At 41.0% G+C, this 18,648-nt stretch overlaps 1 protein-coding gene across 6 annotated transcripts in view; it reads right to left on the bottom strand.

Moving 5' to 3' along the window:
* Positions 1-18,648, bottom strand: part of CTNNA3 (catenin alpha 3) — a 1,390,227-nt gene that overhangs the window by 1,022,115 nt on the left and 349,464 nt on the right. For all 6 annotated transcript variants that reach the window (XM_084751942.1, XM_084751940.1, XM_084751941.1 and 3 more), the window contains one exon: positions 9,805-10,008. In XM_084751942.1, coding sequence (XP_084608068.1) covers positions 9,805-10,008 — 204 coding nt within the window. The remainder of the gene's footprint in view (positions 1-9,804; positions 10,009-18,648) is intronic.

Raw genomic sequence — 18,648 nt, 5'->3', positions numbered from 1 at the left:
CACACAAGCTTGTTAAAATGTAACCGTACAGGAGCACAACTTGTCTAGGTTTTTCTTTATCTACACTTGAAATTGAACTCTGACCTTTTATCATTAGATAAGGCTCTGTTACAGTGCAGACCTCTGTTACAATGATGGCTACACAAGTTGCATTTTACCAAAAGCTAATTTCAGCTCTGTACTCTTCAATCTCTGTGATTAATAGATCTGTCTGTCTCCTCCGTACCTTACGCTTGGTATTAAGATGGTCCCCCACCAAAAAAAAATGGTCCCCATTGCCAGGTGCGGTGACGCACACCTTTAATCCCAGTATTGGGGAGGCAGAGGCAGGTGGATAGCTGTGAGTTCGAGGTCAGCCTGGTCTACAAAGCAAGTCTAGGACAGCCAAGGCTACATAGAGAAACCCTGTCTCAAAAAACCAAAGAAGAAGAAGGAGGGAGGAGGAAGGAGGAGAAGGAAGAAGGAGGAAGAGGAGGAGGGGGAGGAGGAAGAAGAAGAAAAAGAAAGTCCCCATCTTCTTTGTACTTTGCCAAGTCAAGTCATTATACATCAAGTTCTGTAGTGTTCTCATGATCAATTGCTGTGTGCAAAACTATCTTAGAACCTAGTGGATGAAAGCAACAACTATTTTATTGGCTCTCATGGTTCTGAGAACTGGAGTCATTTCGGATTTCACACACTGGGGTCTCTGTCCAGTTGCAGCAGTGGAGGTCTGGCTGCAGCTGGAATGAGAGTCAGGTTAGCTAGACTAAGCATACAAGACAGTGCATGCATACACAGGTCCCGGCAACTTAAACTGGCTTTTTGCTGGAAACTCAGCCAGGTTTATCATGAGACTATCTCCCCGGCTGTGAACTCACCATAGATCTTGGGTCCTATACCCTGGCAGGACATTCTAAGGGAACATTCTAAGACTGGGTAGAAGCTAAATATGAGTCACTGCTAAAGAGAGTCACTGCTTAAACTGAACCTTGGCTTCTTATTTAAAAGTAACTATGTTTAATAAAATAGTGGGGGAACAACGGCATTTAATGGCCAGATATGCTTGACCTCATATCTGACCTTCTCTTCTTTCTCACCTAAGTTATGCAGAGCCCCATGGCAAGCACTGTGATTTCTGCCCTTGTACCTTTGCACAAGCTATTATGTTATGCATCAGCTGTGTGCCAGGCTCCTACTCGTCCTTTGAAACCAGCAGAAGCAGAGCCTCCTCTGTGCAGCCTGTGTCCTCTTCCCCTGGAGTGGGTCACTCTCCTCTGGGTGCTGCAGTGCTCAGTGGTTTCCATTGCTACAGCTTCTTTTTTGCCTTACTTTATTCATTTGTTTGTTTGTGTTCTCAATATGTCCCGACCACAGTTATCCCTCATAATGCTTATTTTACTTGGTGCTTTCACTGATTTCCCTGACAACAAAAACCTCAATTTTTCCAGACCCTGAAACTACCAGTTCCAAAGAACGTTGCCTGTACAGGAATTCATGTGATCAGAAGTTGCAAGACCACCCATAAAGCTATAAACTGAAATAAATCTTAGCTATCTTCCATGGCCAATGCAAAATCTTTCAGCAAAAAAAAAATGTGTTAAATGTCTCCCAAAGCCCCTCATATGTATCACTGAATTTATAGTGCATACAGAGTTTCATGTTTCCTGGTGGCCATACAATGCAGTTGACTGAGGGTCACCCTGACTTAGGCCTCCTGTACAACTAAGCCTGCTAATTCTTTTAGTGAGGATTCTCTCTTGGAAGCATCTCCATTTGGATGGCAAAGTATATTTATTCCAGAATTTCCAATGGTTAAGTATTCTCAGAGACCAAATACCTAGTTGCTAAGATGGGGTAACTGTCTCCTTGTTCAGAGCTGGCGAAACAACAGTTTCACTCCGGCTGTGGGCTAGAGTGGTGAGTCCTATGTGTTTCCCTAGACATCCTTTCCACATTTCCTTTCCACCTGGGATTTTCAGCAGCCAATGACAAGCATTTCTGTACCACATTAGGGTCTATCATCCATTGCAAGAAGCTATTTCAAGGCTGCATGCCCCAAGGAATGACCCATAGCCAATGTCTGAGAGCTGCAGAGAGGAGGACACCACGGTCCTGTCTTAGTCTGGGCAACCCTGAAGGACTCCCACCTCCAGAATTCTAAGGCGTCTCATTGTGCATGGCTTTGCTACCAGTCTCACCTATGTCACAGAACCTGCTGAGGGGATTTCCCAGTCAACCTTACCCATGCTAGCCTTAATTTCAGTTTATACCCATGCTCCCTGACAACTCTATGTTCTCATCAGATGCTGGCTAGCAACTACAGAGGTTCAGAACTCTTAAACTTTGCCAAAGAAAAAACACGTCATGCAAAGATTCTTAAATCCTACTTTACTTCTGTCATTTCTACCAGCCAATCTAGTTCTCTTTATGTAAGAAAAACCTTTAATTAAAACCTATCGTTATTACAAGAAAAAAAACCTAGCAAGTACAGGTGCCCAGTTGAAACCACAAACCTCTGGTAGAAGGAAACAGATAAGAGGTTCGTGGCCTTTGTTCAAACAGGCTGAGTGTGTGTAAGCTTCCAGAACTTTCCCTGTGTAGCACTCTGGAAGAAGTGCATGTCTTGCCATTTAAGGCATCCTTCACTGCTTTTCAGTTATTTTGGTTTTACAGACATTACCATGTTCAGTGTTGGAAGCTACACATGAAGTCTCACCCACACAACCGCATAAACATGAGCTGAATGGAGATGATACTAATGAGCCTGCCAAACGCAACAGGGGAAAGCCCACATGGCCTCAACCCTGCACAGAAAACTGCCTGCAAGTAAGAAATGCTGAGAGTGGGATAGTCTTCCCTGAGGAAGAGCATACCAATTGGTTATCCAAGATCAAATGATCTTTAAATATATGTACAATAACATTATTCAGGCTGAGAACGTTGTATTTAGAAATGTGTGTGTATGAATGTAACAACAATTAATTTTAAAAGAGGCCAAGAATTTGAAAGAAAACAAAATGAGGTATAGGAGGGCAGGAAAGAGAATGGAAAATAATGCAATTATATTATAAAAAGAAGTCATAAAGAATTACCATGCTCGCCTTCCTGTGCTTGGCTCTATCTGGATATTTCCTGGTTTGTTTGGTTTGGTTTTTCCAATAATAGCTAAAGTAGGGGGCTGGAGAGGCGGCTCAATGGTTAAGAGCACTTATTCTTGCAAAGGACCCAGGTTCAGTCCCCAGCGCCCACGTGTTGGCTCACAGCCATCTGTAACTCCAGTTCCAGGGGATCTGATGAGAACCCATGGCGTGCACATGGTGCATATATATGTATGAAGGAAAAACACACATAAAATGAGTAAATGAAGATGTGGGCCACAAATTTAAAAAATAGAAATTGAATAAAAATGTCAGTTTACTTTACTAATTATATAGTTAGTATTTCAGTATAATTTCCCCCCTTAATTCTTGTTTTTAAATGGTATTAGAACATTAGAACAAAACAAAGAGATTTGTGGGAATCATCTGTTCCCCTGGGTAAAGTCTTTAGACTTTTTTTTTCCCCAGTACATACTGTACAAACTCTCTGAAGTCCCAAAGTAAACATTCCCTAACAGATTTAGATGACCCCAGACATAGCTTTTCCAGAAAGATTCAGACATTAATAGCCAAGTCATCCAAATAACCAAAAAGCTGTGAGAAGAATGATGCTTGGCCCCACAGCAGCTTGGGAGAATAATCATATTCTCAAGTGCCTGTTAAAAGACTAGTCCTTGTATTAGAAAAAATACAGGGAATATAAAATCATTTTTCCTGTTGGGCATGATGATGCATACCTATAATACTAGCACAGGCAGAAGCAGGCAGATCTCTGTGAGTTCAAGACCAGCCTGGTCTACAAAGCAACTCCGGGATAGCCAAGACTACACAGAAAAACCCTGTCTCAAAAAAACCTAATAATAATATTTAATAAACAATGTTCCAACTTAAACCAATCCTAGGTATTTAAAAGTATATAGAATTTTTCTGGTTACCCTGTTATCTATTCCAGTTTCAATATCTAAAGCAGCCATTTTACTTGGACAGTTCCTTTATAGTTTCTTGAAATTCGGCCATATGCTCTAAGTTTGCCAACTCTGATTTTTGCAAATCTAATACTGTACAGAGCTAAAAAGAATACCATTCTTTCTCTTAAGTTACTTAAGGTTGTAAAAGCCAGATACACAGAAATTGAAAAACACTGTGCCCAACATAAGCAGCCATTCAGACCCCATGGCATAAGTAAAACAAAGTGCCAAGTACAGTAAATCTGGGCTGGTAACAGTTCTTATATGCAGTTGATGGGGGAAAGCAAGGAAAAAAATAGGTCTGATAAACTCTCTGAAAACGCAGATTGTTTTCTTTTGTGTTCATGTGTATGCACATGCGGTGGGGGTGCTGTTAAGTGTGTGGAAATGTGTGTCTCAAGTATCATTCCCTGGGAGCCATCCACATTGGTTAGTTTGAAGCAGAGTCTCTCACTTAATGGGAAACTTGCTGACTCTGGCCAACAAAGGCCTGTTGCTAACTCTGCAGCACAGATGCTACAGGAGCATGCTACCACACCCCGGCTTTGCTATGTGGGTCCTAAGGAATCCAACTCAGGTCTTTCGTCATGCTTGCATGACTAGCACTTTATTAACTGACACATTTCCCCAGCTCTACATTTAGAAAAAATTTAATATTAACATGTCTTTAGTAGTAACAGCCATTTCTCACAGATACTCCTAACTACTTAATTAGAATAAATTAGCTAAGGCAGTGATTATTTCCAAAACAGACTTTTGAGAAAGGGGTATTGGTCTTATATGTAAGGTATGTCTCAGAATATCTCTTTGTGGGCTTAACTGAAGCATGGGAGCTTCCCAAGAAAAGCAATGCATTAAATTCATACAAATGAAGTGGATTTCTGAACATCAAAAGCCAGTCCATTTGATTATTTGCTTACTAAACAATTAATGAGAATCAAATGTGTGCTTTCACATTAGACAACAGAAGAAAGCAGTGAGCAAATGAGATGTATAGAAACTATATTAGTCCTTAAATGAAGCTCAGGTCTGATTTGTTTAATCTAACATCATTACCTGCCGCACACTTGGTGATCCAAAATTCCCCTACAGTTAAGAATCTCTTGGATGTTAACTTCACGAGTTCATATGCACTCCCTGGGGATCTTGTGTAGCAATGCATCCAACATTCAACACCAATATGAGTTTAACATTCTCCCCCAAATACCTATGTCTGCTTATAACTTAACACTCAAACATGAAGGCTACTCACCTTCAAACCCTATTTTCATTAGTTATAGAAAGGCCACCATCTAAAGATAACTGATTCCACAGACTCCTTTTTCTTCTTAGAGGATAGTGTTGCTCCGGTCTGGAAAACCCCCTAAGTGTGTTCTTTACCAAAAGGATTGGCAAGACTTACCCAATCATGGAAGTATAACAAGAGCAGCAGGCAATCTTAGGAACATCTACTTCTAAGTTTTAAGAGACATAAGCTGTGGGTTTTTCCCCTGATTCTCAATGTTCTATGGGGTGTGTTTGCAAATTAATAAAAATCCTATGTTGGAATATAGCCAAATGCAAATACAAGTGGTAGGACTGTGATGAAAAAAAATGTTCAAGGGGATTCACATAGTTTTTTTTTTTAAGAAGCCTGTACTTTGCAAAGAAGGCTTTTCCTCATAGGCATTAAGTCATAAAACTTAGTAGATGCCTGAAACTCATTTCATGTCAAAGAGGTTGTTTCATTACATGCTGTATACAACATGCAATCATTTCATTAATTCTTCCATTTGAAAAACGCAGCTCAGCTTTTTTAAGTGCCAGGTCCTGTGTCCAGGGCTTGGGGCAAAACACTAAACACAACAAAAATGTGGTTTCTCCTCTGAAGTCTGTTTCCTACAGTGACTAGGGAAGACTGATACTGACGGCATGAGTTCTGCAGAAATGTTGACCTTATACTTCTCATCATCTATAGACGCTGTCGTGAGAGATGGAATTGAGGCTGGGGACCTAAAGACTTGGGCAGTTCACCTGAGCAGTCTGGGTAGACCCCATCTACCAACCAACACTGAAAGGGACTTAGCTTTCAAAGTGTGTCCAGAGCCTGAAGCACGTGCCCTTACTGGCTGTGAAGATATACAAAGAGGACCATGATTTTTAAAATGAACATGTCATCCAGAAGCTGGAAATTAGTAGAAAATGGACCCTTACCCAGGACTCCTGAAAATATTGGAGCTTTCCAACATGCTGACTTCAACCCAGTAAGATCTTTGGCGGGCTTTTCACCTATAAATTTGCTAAGGAGTTTGAATAATCAGGACATTAAGTTTGCCAATCTTGATGGTACACACCTTTAATCTCAGTACTTGGAGGACAGAGGCAGGCAGATATCTGGGAGTTCAAGGCCAGTCTGGTCTACATAACGATCTTCATGTCATTCAAGATTACATATTGAGACCCTGATGCAACAACAACAACAACAATAAGACATTAAATATGCTGTGATTTACTACAGCTACAATAGAAAACAACTACTGTCTGTTCTCTCTCTCTCTCTCTCTCTCTCTCTCTCTCTCTCTCTCTCTCTCTCTCTCTCTCTCTCAGAGAACATATACATCATAAATGTTGTAAATGTCTTCCTAATGTGACAAGGTATGTGTGTGTGTGTGTGTATGTGTGTGTGTGTGTGTATTTCAATGACAAAGAAGGTTTTTTTTTTCAACTCAAAATAGCCATGTGATCAGGTGGACAGAATCAAAATAGTTACACTCCACTGCTGAATTTCTCTGGATTCAACAAACACTAAATGTGAGACTGAACAGCCAAATGAAATACATGCAATAAACTTAGAACCCCTACCCACATCCAGCCAATGAACAGGACACTCTCCACAGTTGAGTGGAGAGTGGGGCCTGACTTTCACATGAACCCTGGTGCCCCATATTTGACCATGTCCCCTCAGAGAAGGTATAGCAGGCTACCAAGAAGAGACTTGATACCCTATGAGCATAAACAAGGGAGGAGATCCCTCTCAGTCACAGTCATAGGGGAGAGGAGTAAGGGGAAAATGGGAGGGAGGGAGGAATGGGAGGATACAAGGGATGGGATAACCACTGAGATGTAATATGAATAAATTAATAAAATATATTATAAAACCTGTGAAGCTGAGCCTCGATGCCACATTTGCCCAACAGATCCATTAAGAGAACAGCATTAATCGTACTTTAAGTTTTTATGACTATCTTTGTGTGTAAACTGTAAGGCTGGGTCCCATCTCATTGTATGAGAGTCTGTGAAAGCAAAGAACCATACCCACGTGTCTCCCAAAGCAGAATCTTTATCAGTATACCTCGGTTACAAAAGATACTGATGGATCCTCAAAAGCAAACCAGGGCCACAAGGTTCCAAAGTTCCAGAGCTCTCCTGAAGATGCTGCACCAAAGGAACAAGGTTCGAGCTCAGCTAAATCCAAGAAAACACCATTGCTGTCCATGAGACCTGATAAAGGAAGCTGGACAGGTGGCTCAGCAGTTAGGAGTACTTAGTGCTCTTGCAGAGAACCCAACTTCAGTTCCCAGCACCTACAAGGCAGTTCACGATCATCTGTAACCCCAATTCCAGGGGTCCTGATACCCTTTTAGTCTCTGTGCAAACTGCATGCATGTGGTAAATGTACCCCCTTAGGCAAAGCATTCATACACATAAAACAAAAACAAGTACATTTTTAATGGGATTACCTTGGATTTAACACTCTGCTAAAGTAGGCTTCAAATTCTTAGCCATTTTACCTTGAAAATGTGTGTCACCTAATAGGACAAGAAAATATGTGTCTGGGATAGCACACTGTCAGAGACTGCCAGAAAAAGTACTGAGATGGATTGCCAAGGACAGTCCTTCTCTTCTGAGTGTGACCTTAACAGCCATGAGGGTAGTTCATGGTCATGAGCCTGGACTACAGATGCCTTTGAGGTTCAGTGTCCTCACTCCACAAGTAGGCTGTCCTTCTGGGAAAAAATAACATTAGGTAGCAAATAAAGATTTATTTCATTTATTAAGAAGGACTATGAAGTAAAAGCTTCTCTGCTTGTTTTAAATAGTAAGTTTCATTTTCATTTTGTGCTAGACCCCACAGATCATGAATCCATCTCCACTACTCTGTGTAGGTTAATGGGAAAGTTGCCTATCAATGTATCTACAAGTGCAACCTTCTATTTTAGATAAAGCAAATTTATCTATGGTTTCACAGTTTGTATATAAAATAAATATATATACATATAACTTATTACACGTTATAAAGATGAGAATAGTATTTTTAATACTTTTCAGTTTCTAGGTTTCTTGTGATTAATGAACTGCCCTCAGCAATCTTTAATAAGAAAAATCTCATGTGCTAAAAATGGTCACATTCTAGCTTCAGATATTCAAGCAGGATGTGACATTACCGAAGTGTGTTTCCTAATAACAAAATCTGTCTCTCCATTTCAATTTTTTGACAGGAAAGAGGTTTTTGGTCAGTAGTAAAATCATCAAATATTAAGAATACAGAGATATATTAACTGTGTCCAAGGGTCTTGAAAACTCATCAATATCTTAGCACATTTCACTTACCTACCTAAAGACTCAGAATAAGCAATAGCAAACCTTCTACTTCTTAACCAAAAAGTCATATGCTTTGTGATTAATAACCATCCAAATACATCGGTATAAACTGTGAATTGCTCCACTTATAGGACAGTGGATAAAATCTTCTTAATATAACTATGTAGTTCAATGGTTTAGGAAGCTATTCATGATTAATATATAGTATTCCCTCTTATCCATAAGTATTACATTCCATAATCCCCAGTGGAGACTTGAAAGGTGGTTCAGAATCCTAGAAACATAATTTTTCCTATATAGACATATCTATGACCATTTCATTTATAGTTTAGGCACAGCGGGAAAAGTGAATAAAAGTTATATAGAATAATAATAAATACTATGTTCAGGTTGTTTTTAAAATGTCACTTTTTGAATTTTCCATGTAGTTATTTCAGTTGACAGTTTGCTGTGAGGAATTAAAGCTCCTGGAGAAAATCCATGGGCACACACACACAGGATGACTGGACAGCTAAGCTATGCTGAGACCTTTTTGTCTGTCTTGGTGATGGCACTGAGATTGGAAGTGAATGATGGCAGCTGATGCTCCAGCAATGGGTATATGTATAACACAGAACCAAAGAAAATGGACCTTGAAACAAATACTTAAATTTTCAGTATTTTCAAACTTTCTGAGTGGGGCCCCTAACATCAGGCACACAGAACTATGTCACTTTTGGGACAACAAAGCACTGTTCCAACTGCCTGGGCTTTTTATCCCTTCAGACACAGCTCCAGATCTCCACCCCACTGACGGAGCGTATACCACGCTCTAACTCCTAGTTGCCTCTGTGTCGCCAACTCCACTCCAACCAACATACTACTCTACCTTCCTTTGGTCCCCTAAATTACTTGTTTTGTTTCTCCAACCCTGACTCTCTGGCTGAGATTTAGATACTTCTACAACCAAGCAACTATGTATAAATTCTTCTCTGGTTCTGATGTCAAGCCTCCAAACACCTAAGATTATGTTTCATCCTGGGTGGGGAAAAAAACCCTCAGAACAAACTCTAAGTGTCAATTTCCATAAAATCGCCTATTCCTTTGCAGGTGACTATATTTCATACATATAAGCATCCCAGCAAATGCTCAAAATCATCCCATGAAGATGCAAGTAGAAGAAACCAGTTGCCTACGTTACTCATGAACTCCGACAGCAGGTCCTGGAGAGCCTGGCGAATGGCATTGCACTCGGCGATAATCCGCTCCCGGTGGAAGTCCCTGGTGCAGGAGGAGTCCGCCAACAGGGCCGCCCCGCTGATGATGGCTTCCAGGCGTCTCTCTAGCGATGGTCTTATGTCTTCCTCTGTCACCGTCAGTGGTTTCAGGACAATTAGAGTCTGGGAAAAGGAAACATTTGGATGGTTAGGACTCTGTGGAAGTCCATTTGTATCAAAAACAGACCTCATTTGCTTGGCGCTTAGAATTCAGACGTGCGATGCTCTTCCTGCCTCAGCAGTCTGCTCAGGAGACTGCACAGCAACTATCATTCAGATGAAGGAGCGTGGGCTCTACTGTCGACAGTCCTGGATTCAGATCTTGCCCTCGCCACACACTTTGACTCCCCATGCCTCTCTTTCACCTGTCGAGCTGCGGCATTTATGTTGCTTGCATCATAAAACTATCAGAACAATTATGCGAACACTTAACACAGAGAGGCTGACATGCACTGGTAATCTCAAGGGCAACATCTCCAAGCTGTCTAACCATTTTTCACATACACCATCTCATCTGCACACTGAGGGTGCAGGCAGCCAACGTGTGATTAGCCACACATTTCAGAGGCTCTGTGAGGCTGTGAGGCTCTTACCCAAGGGCAAAGGACAAATAACATTGAAGTTCAGACACATTACTCTGTCTTAAATTCACAATTCAATGTCATTTTCATTATACTTCTCTGGTAAGTCACAGACACTAATTAAATTTACCACTAGCATATCAAAAAAGATTCTAGCTTTTAATTATTCGTTTAAAAAATAGAACTCCGGGGGTTAACATGATAGCTCATCTGTGACAGCATGAACATGTCTTGCAAAGGATCAGCTCACCCGGAACTGCAGCTCCAGGGGATCCAGCTCCCTCTTCTGGACTCTATGGGCACCTGCACTGCACATACCCAGACAGACAGACGGACAGACGGACAGATGGACAGACAGACACACGCACACGCACATGTACAGCAGCAGCAGCAGCAGCAGCACTGAGTGAGCTAGCCTGGGCTGTGCTGGAGAGCTCCCCCTAGTGGTGTGGGTGTGGGAGAGACGGCAGGCTGACGGGCTCAGCTACCCCACTGCTTACCTCACTGCTGGAGCATGTAAACTAGCCAGTCCTACAGATCCAAAGCTCCAGGATCTCCACGACACAGGACAACAATAGGATATCTGAGTGGAGTTCTGATAAGGTTCCAGTATTGATAGTGTAGCAGAAGGCAGAGGCCTCGGACCACATCAGTGCAGCTCATTGCAATGAACATTTACAAGTAAAGAAGTATGGACAAAAAGGTCCAGTGTGGGACACACTGTGACACACAAGATTTTTTTCTTCTGTGGGGCCAGCTTGCAAGGACAGAGGGTGGGTACAAAAAGATGGGGAGATGAGTGAGATTGGGGTGCATGATGTGAAATTCAAAAAGAATCAGTAAGAAGCTAACTAAAAATAAATTAAATGTTTTTAAAGGAAAACTCCTTGTTGACCTATTAACTTGTGCCAATTCCAAGCTACTGAAAAGTGGCACGGTATCTTTAAGGTTTTATAAAGATGTGGCAAGAGGGTGCACTGCTCTAGGTATCCTTCAATGTGATCTCTGGAGAAAATGTTAGTATAAGAACTTTAACATAAAATTGTATTATGCGCTTCAGAGTTTAATGTCAGAGTATGAGAGTTGAAACAGTGATACCATTATAATCTTATAAAATAATAAATGTATGGGTATACATATTAATATAGATATTTAAATATATAAAGATTATATTCTTATATACATGAATATGCATGTCATTGTTGATATTCATATGCAAATAGACATGTAAAACCTTCCATTGATCATGGTGCTACATCATGTTATGATAAATGTTTATGCAAGAAGTAACTAGGATGCAATTTTAAGAAGCAGTGGGCTGGTGAAACAGTTCAATGGGTAATAGCATTTGATACACAAGCCTGGAGACCCAAGTTAAATCCATAAAAGTGGAAAGTCAGAACGGAGTCCATAAAGTTGTCCTGTGACCTCCACCCGCATCTATCTGTCTCTCCTCTCTTCTGTCTGTCTGTCTGTCTGTCTGTCTCTCTCTCTCTCTCTCTCTCTCTCTCTCTCTCTCTCTCTCTCTCTCTCACACACACACACACACACACACACACACACACACACACACACACACAGAGTTTAATAATAAGATAAAGCAAAGAGGCACATTTGAAAAGCCACACTTAAAGGGAAGCTATTTCAGAAAGGCATAGAGCCATGGTAAAGCAGAAAGCCCTGGAATGTTCTCACACTGCACTATAAAATACACTGTAAACCAGAACACAGACCTGGTGTGACATGGTTTAACTATCTTACAACACTCATGGCTCCTCCCTTCCAGGTTCTTCTCCCCCCCCCCCACCCCCCTGTGGCTCAATTTACTTAGACAAAACAAGTGAAAACACAAGGTGAACACAAATTGCTTTCACAAAAGCCAAATTTAACTCCACTTGCTCTGCTCCCAGCACATGATCTTTTTCATAAAACCTTAATCCTAGCATGGGCTCGGTCCAGGATCAAGGACCAATGCACTATTTACATATAAAACTGTTGTTACCAGTTCCTTTTGTCATCACTGTGACCCTAATTACACAGCTCGAGGAGGACAGATTTACTGTGACTAGAGATTCGGGAGAGCAAGTCTCATTGTGGTGGGGAAGCACGGCAGCAGAAGTGGCTCACAGCTGTAGTGCAGAAGCAGGAAGAGGTGGACACCAGTGCTTGGGTCACTATCTCCTCCTTACTTTTCATCCAGTCCAGGATGCCAGGCTACTCCCAGCGCTACTGCCCACACTCAGAGTGTCTTCCCTCACCAATTAGCCCTCTCTAGAAACATCCTCACAGACAGATGTGGAACGCAGTCAAGCTGGCAGTAAGGACTAGATCTATAGAAGTAGAGGGAGGAATCCTGGAGGTTAAAGTTTTAAGCAGGGATGGGGGCAAGGGGATGAGAGCGGGTGCAGGGTGAATACGAGTTAGCCAAACCCAAGGACATATAAAAAAGTCCTATGTAAAACCACTGTTATCTTATTAAGAGTATAATTTTCAAAAGGGAGTTTTGAACAGATGATTTTTTTTTTCGAGACCAGGTTTCTCTGTGTAGCCTTGGCTGTCTTAGACTCACTTTGTAGATCAGGCTGGCCTTGAACTCACAATGTTTTGCCTGCCTCTGCTTCCCAAGTGCTGGGATTAAAGGTGTGCTTCACCACTGCCCAGCTAGTGGATGATATTTTAAAGGGGAGGTTGCACTGTGTAGCGCAGGCTGGCCTTGAACTTACTATTCTCCTGGCACAGCCTCCCAAGTTCAAGGATTAAAGACATGCTTGACTTTTAAAAGTTCGTGTTCTGGAAATGGGATGATGCCTCAATGAGTAAGAGCACTTGCTGTGCAAACATGAAGGTCTGAGTTTGAACCTCCAGAGCCCACATGAAAGCCGGAGGCATGCATAGCACAAGCATCTCTAGGCCTGATGCTTTACAGGGAGGTGGGAGGCAGAAAGGTTTTACAGAAGCTTGTGGGCAAGACAGCCTGGCTCACACAGTGAAAAAACAATACAGGAACCCTGCCACAAAACAAAGAAGGGAAAGCCTGCTCCCTATGTTGTCTCTTGCCCTCCACACGACAGCATGCACCCACAATCACATGTGAATAGGCACACGTGATATGAACACATACTCATCATTCTCCCCAGGTCCTTCTGAGCTCAAAGCATTGTTTGATCTGACAGCTGATGCCCATGTGTATAGGACTACATTCGGCCTGAAACACCAACTTCATCCAGTTGTCAGATCAATAAAAAAGGCAAGAAAAGGATTAAATAACTTGAGCGTCGAATGAAACACCCCTGACGTCGTTTCAGTTATAAGTTCAAATTCTCTATTTTATATTAGGGTGACTGCAGTTAATAACAATTATATGCATGCTTAAAGTTGCATGTAGTTGATTTTAAGTGCTTTCTGGTGCACTAGCTTATACATCCACATCACTGAAAGAGGTCAGGAGAGGAACTCAAGCAGAGCTGAAAACTAGAAGAAGGAGCTGATGCAGAGGCCGTGGAGGGGTGATGCTTACTGGCTTGCTCCCCGTGACTTGCTCAGCCTGCTTTCTTATAGAACCCAGACCACCCGCTCAGGGATGGCACCACCCACAATGGAATGGGCTATCCCCTATAAATCACTAATTTCAAAAATACTCTACATCCATATTGTATAGAGGCATTCTTTTTCAACTGAGGTTCCATCCTTTCAGATGACTCGAGCTTGTGTTGAGTTGACATGAAGCTAGCCAGCCCTGTCACTGAGACATTCATAGTTCAGATTTGCAAGAGCCAAGGTACAGCAACTATCTTTGTGTTTACCACTGAATGAATGCATTAAGAAACTGTTTCCCACTACGTTGTAGATTCTAGTAATATAGGCATCCACCATAATATCATATAGCCATTAAAATAGATAGTCACACAACTGTGGCCATGCAGATGAGCTTGGAGAACATTAGGCTAAGTGACCTGAGTTAGACATAGCTTCACACACACATATGCACACACACACACACACTCACACATACACATACTGCATATGATCTTATATGTTAGACATAATCCATGCAAAATCACTGAAATATAGAGTAGGACACAGAGGGCATGGTCAAGTTTTTAATTACACCTTCACTATAAAAAATTCTTCTTGTTAATATATTTTAAGATTTTTCAAAAATTCTGTGCATGCTTGTGCCTGTGTGTGGGTATGTGCTGACCTCAGGAATCAGGAAGTGTCAGGTTCCCCTGAAGATGAAGTCATAGGCAGTGTGGGCCATGTGACATTGAAGCTGGGAACCAAATGTCATGTCCATCCAGGTTACTTGTTAATATTTTTAAATTAAAAAGTTAACCAAAACATACTCAAAATAAAATCCATCATTCAGACACTTTGGTATTGACAAGAGTTTAAAACATATGTAAAGACAAAAATTCCTATGCATAGATGTTATACAAATGTTAATAATTGCCAAAACTCAGAAGCAACTAAACTGCCACCAAGTAGGTAAATAAATAAACTTTAGCGCATTAAGACAATGAAACATTATTCAGTACTAAAAAGAAATGAGATGCCAAGCTATGGAGAGACATGGAGGAAAGATAAACACATTCTAGAAGGTCAAGAAGTACTAGGACTACTACATCCTGCACAATTACAACCTATGGCCCAAAGAGGAGAGAAAACTATGGATACAGCAAAAATGTCAATGATTTTCAGGATAAAGAGGAAGAAGGAATGAAGACACAGCTAAATAACCAAAGGTGTTTACAACAGCAAAAATACTTAGAATAACAATGTTACCATGGTGGCACGTCATATATACATCTTTCCAAACCCATGTGTAACAGCAAGTGACCCACTTGAAAACTGGAGAGGACAGAAACTATGTGATAGCGTAGGTTCAACAGCCACAGCTGCGCCACCCTCACTGGAAATGCTGATGATGGGAGAGGCTATTCATGTGTTGGGACAAGGTGCACATGGGAGCAGAGCTCTGTTGTCAATTGTGTCATGAAGCCAAGTTTTCCTCTTAGAAGAAAAAGGCTGCAGAGATGGCTCGGCTGATGAGGAGCTTGCTGCATCATGAGGATCTTTGTTGTCTCTGGCACGCATGTAAAAGCACGGTACAGAGACCAGCTTTTACTGTCTTAACACTAACAAAGTGAAGCCCATCCTAGTGTCCAGCTCACAAGTAGTCCAAGCTGGCCTTGAACCTGAGACTCTTATGTCTCAACCTGCCCCCACACTAAGATTCCTGTCATGAGCCACCACACTTGGAATTTCCATCTGAGCTTTCAGTGCTGACGGTTAAATTGGGACTTTACACACAGCAGGCAAAGGCTCTAGCACTGAATTACCCAGGAGGAGGATAGGCCCACCTCAGTGTCCTGTTTGCTAGCGCTACTCTCGCCCTTAAATGTGTTGGCACCTGCATCTGATGACTCCAGCTCTACACTGCAGTGAGGGAAGCTCCACACACAGAAACAGAACAGCTTAACACACCCTCCCGTTATGTATCATGTGCTCAGTTACTAATTCCATAAGTATTTATTAACTAGTATTTTTCAGATTCTGAACATGGCTTTTAACCGTACTGTACACTGGGGGGGGGGGGGGCGAGTCACATCTAAAACAAGTGAAAGCACAACATCAATATGGCTGGGAAAGTTTTCTGTATTTTAATGAACAGGATATAATAATAAACCTTATTCATCATTCGCACGCTGCGCAAGGTGTGATGGGACTGATCGGATTTACATTCAGAACACTAAAACTCTCACACCTATTCTCCAAAGTGAAATTGCCTATCAAAAGAGATGCAGCTATGATTATAATCAAGTACCAACATTCTTCACAAAAACACACACTATGCTTCACGTTAGGAGCAGCAGAAGTAATAAGCACATAGCATAAATAATGCTCCCCGAGAAACTACATTATCAATCTTCAGAATGAGTGATAAAAATGGAATAAAATTTCTCCTTCTGATTACCAGGAGAAAATGGGACTGAGAAAACTCACAGACTCTTCCATGCATGGAATGGTCTTTTTTTTTTTTTCTTTTTTAGTGCATTTCCACTTAATCAAAAGAACATACAGCTCAGCTCTACCAAGTGAAGGTGAGTAAACACCTGTAAATCAGCAAGGTGGTTGGCTGGCACTCCTTTTGAAGAGTACCTTGGTCAATTAATATAATACACACACAAGCTTAACTACCATATTTTCTGGCATATAAGATGACAACCCCCCCCCACAACTTTAACTTTACTTTTTCCAGTTAAAATATAGAGTTTGCATCCCAAGTGTGCTGCACAGGGTATGCGTTGGAAGACAGGTAGTCTTATACAGCAAGCATCTTATAACTGGGAAAGTTAAAGTTGGAGGGCATCTTATATGCCAGAAAATAAGGCACTTATTTGGTCATGAGTTAAAGTTTACAAATTAGTATTATAAAAAAATAGAAAATATTTGAGAAGTAATCAATATGCTTTCAAAGAAAATCACACACATAAAATCCTTTGGGTTTTTTTCCTCCATAGGATGAATGTAGAACATTTAATCTAAACAAGGAGTTGTGAGGTGAGGGCAGTTAACATCAGGGAGCTAACTGACACTTCAGTTGTACAGATCATCTCACAGAAGATAAGTAACCTTTTTAGGATATTTCTGCCAGAGTTCAGCTACATGGTCTGTACAACACACCACATCAGGAATTCTTCCTGGTTTTGTCTGGAGACAGTGAGAACAAAATGGGCCTTCAAAGATCCTCCTTTTTTTAAAGCCTCTCTACATAGTACTATAACATGGCACTCTGAGCTGTGTTGTCGGACTGTGTATTATTAGTACCATGATGTTGCAGACTAGAGCAATACATCTCAATAAGGGAGTAAATTAAGGTTTCAGTGTGGATCATCCATTTGGAAGCATGTTTTGCAGATTTAGTCCCTCTCCATAATGATCTATTTTAAAATGGGGATTAGCTTATTCTGTTTATAATGATCTCAGCAAAAAGACACTTTTTACATCCAAATATTTTATATTACAGATTTTATGTGCAGTAAAAATATAATCTGTGCCTCTTTTTTAACATCTCTATTAATATCACCCTCATGGTCTCTAGCCATGTGTTCTAGTGACGTAAAACTTAATTGACTACAACCTTGCAAAATGCGAGCAAACGTTCGAATCACTCTTGATGTTTCTAGTAGCTATACCTGCAGAGTCCCCCATAAAGCACCTCATCAATAAAGACAGAGAGAAAAGGCACGGGGAATAGGGAAGGAAAAAAATAAGTAATCCCATTGGCACTTTATTTTGCTCGACTCTACCTTGTACTTTTCTCAGTAATTATGTCCCTTGAGAGAAATAGCAGGTTAAGTACAAGCCCTGGACTCATGGATGGAATGAGCAGAGCAGGAGGAAGAAAGAAAATGTGGCCGCCATGGCACAGCTGTACTTCATAACTGTATAACTCTAAAGGCCACGCCTGTCCCACAATCCCTTGGCTAATGATGAGAGGGAGCGTGCCTGCCAGGTGGAGACAATTTCTCAAGAAATTGTCTGTCAGAGAAGAGTGTGGTGGCTGGCTCATGCCTGTAATCTCAACACTCCAGAGGCTGAAGAAAGAGGATCACAAGTCCCAGGCCCTACTCAAAAAAAAAAAAAAAAGCAAACCAAAATGAAAAGGCATCACTGTGATGCTCTTGATATGGTCCCTAATATTTCCCCGTATCCTCTTGAGTGCTACCACTTAAAGGCTGGAGATTCTGAATAATTTGAAATTGTAACCAACTAACTATCTAAAATGTCCTTGGCCTGAAAAGAGTTTTAAAAGCTGTCCTTTTTCTAGAGAGGAATGTACCATTAAATATAAATTAACTCAAAGATCTCTAGCTAACAGGGCTAAGAATAAAATTGCAACCATTAGCCTAAAAGTGCCACTAAGAATCATGATTCTAGATTGCAACGAATATACAATCTGGATTCTATACTGTAAAATAACACAAGCTGGATGAAGTTGTATTGACTCTAATATATGTACTATATATAATGATAATATTTAGTAAAGTCTAATATATATTAGAATCTAATATATAATATATATACATACATACATACATACATACATACATACATACATACATACATACACACATATAGATGTATGGGAAAGTTTGGGGGGAAGATACTCCAGAAT

This window comes from Acomys minous (genome assembly GCF_964271855.1).
Source record: "Acomys minous genome assembly, chromosome: 13".
Lineage (NCBI taxonomy): Eukaryota > Metazoa > Chordata > Mammalia > Rodentia > Muridae > Acomys > Acomys minous.
The sequence above is the reverse complement of the archived record's forward strand: the minus strand, read 5'-3'. Positions and strand labels throughout refer to the sequence as shown.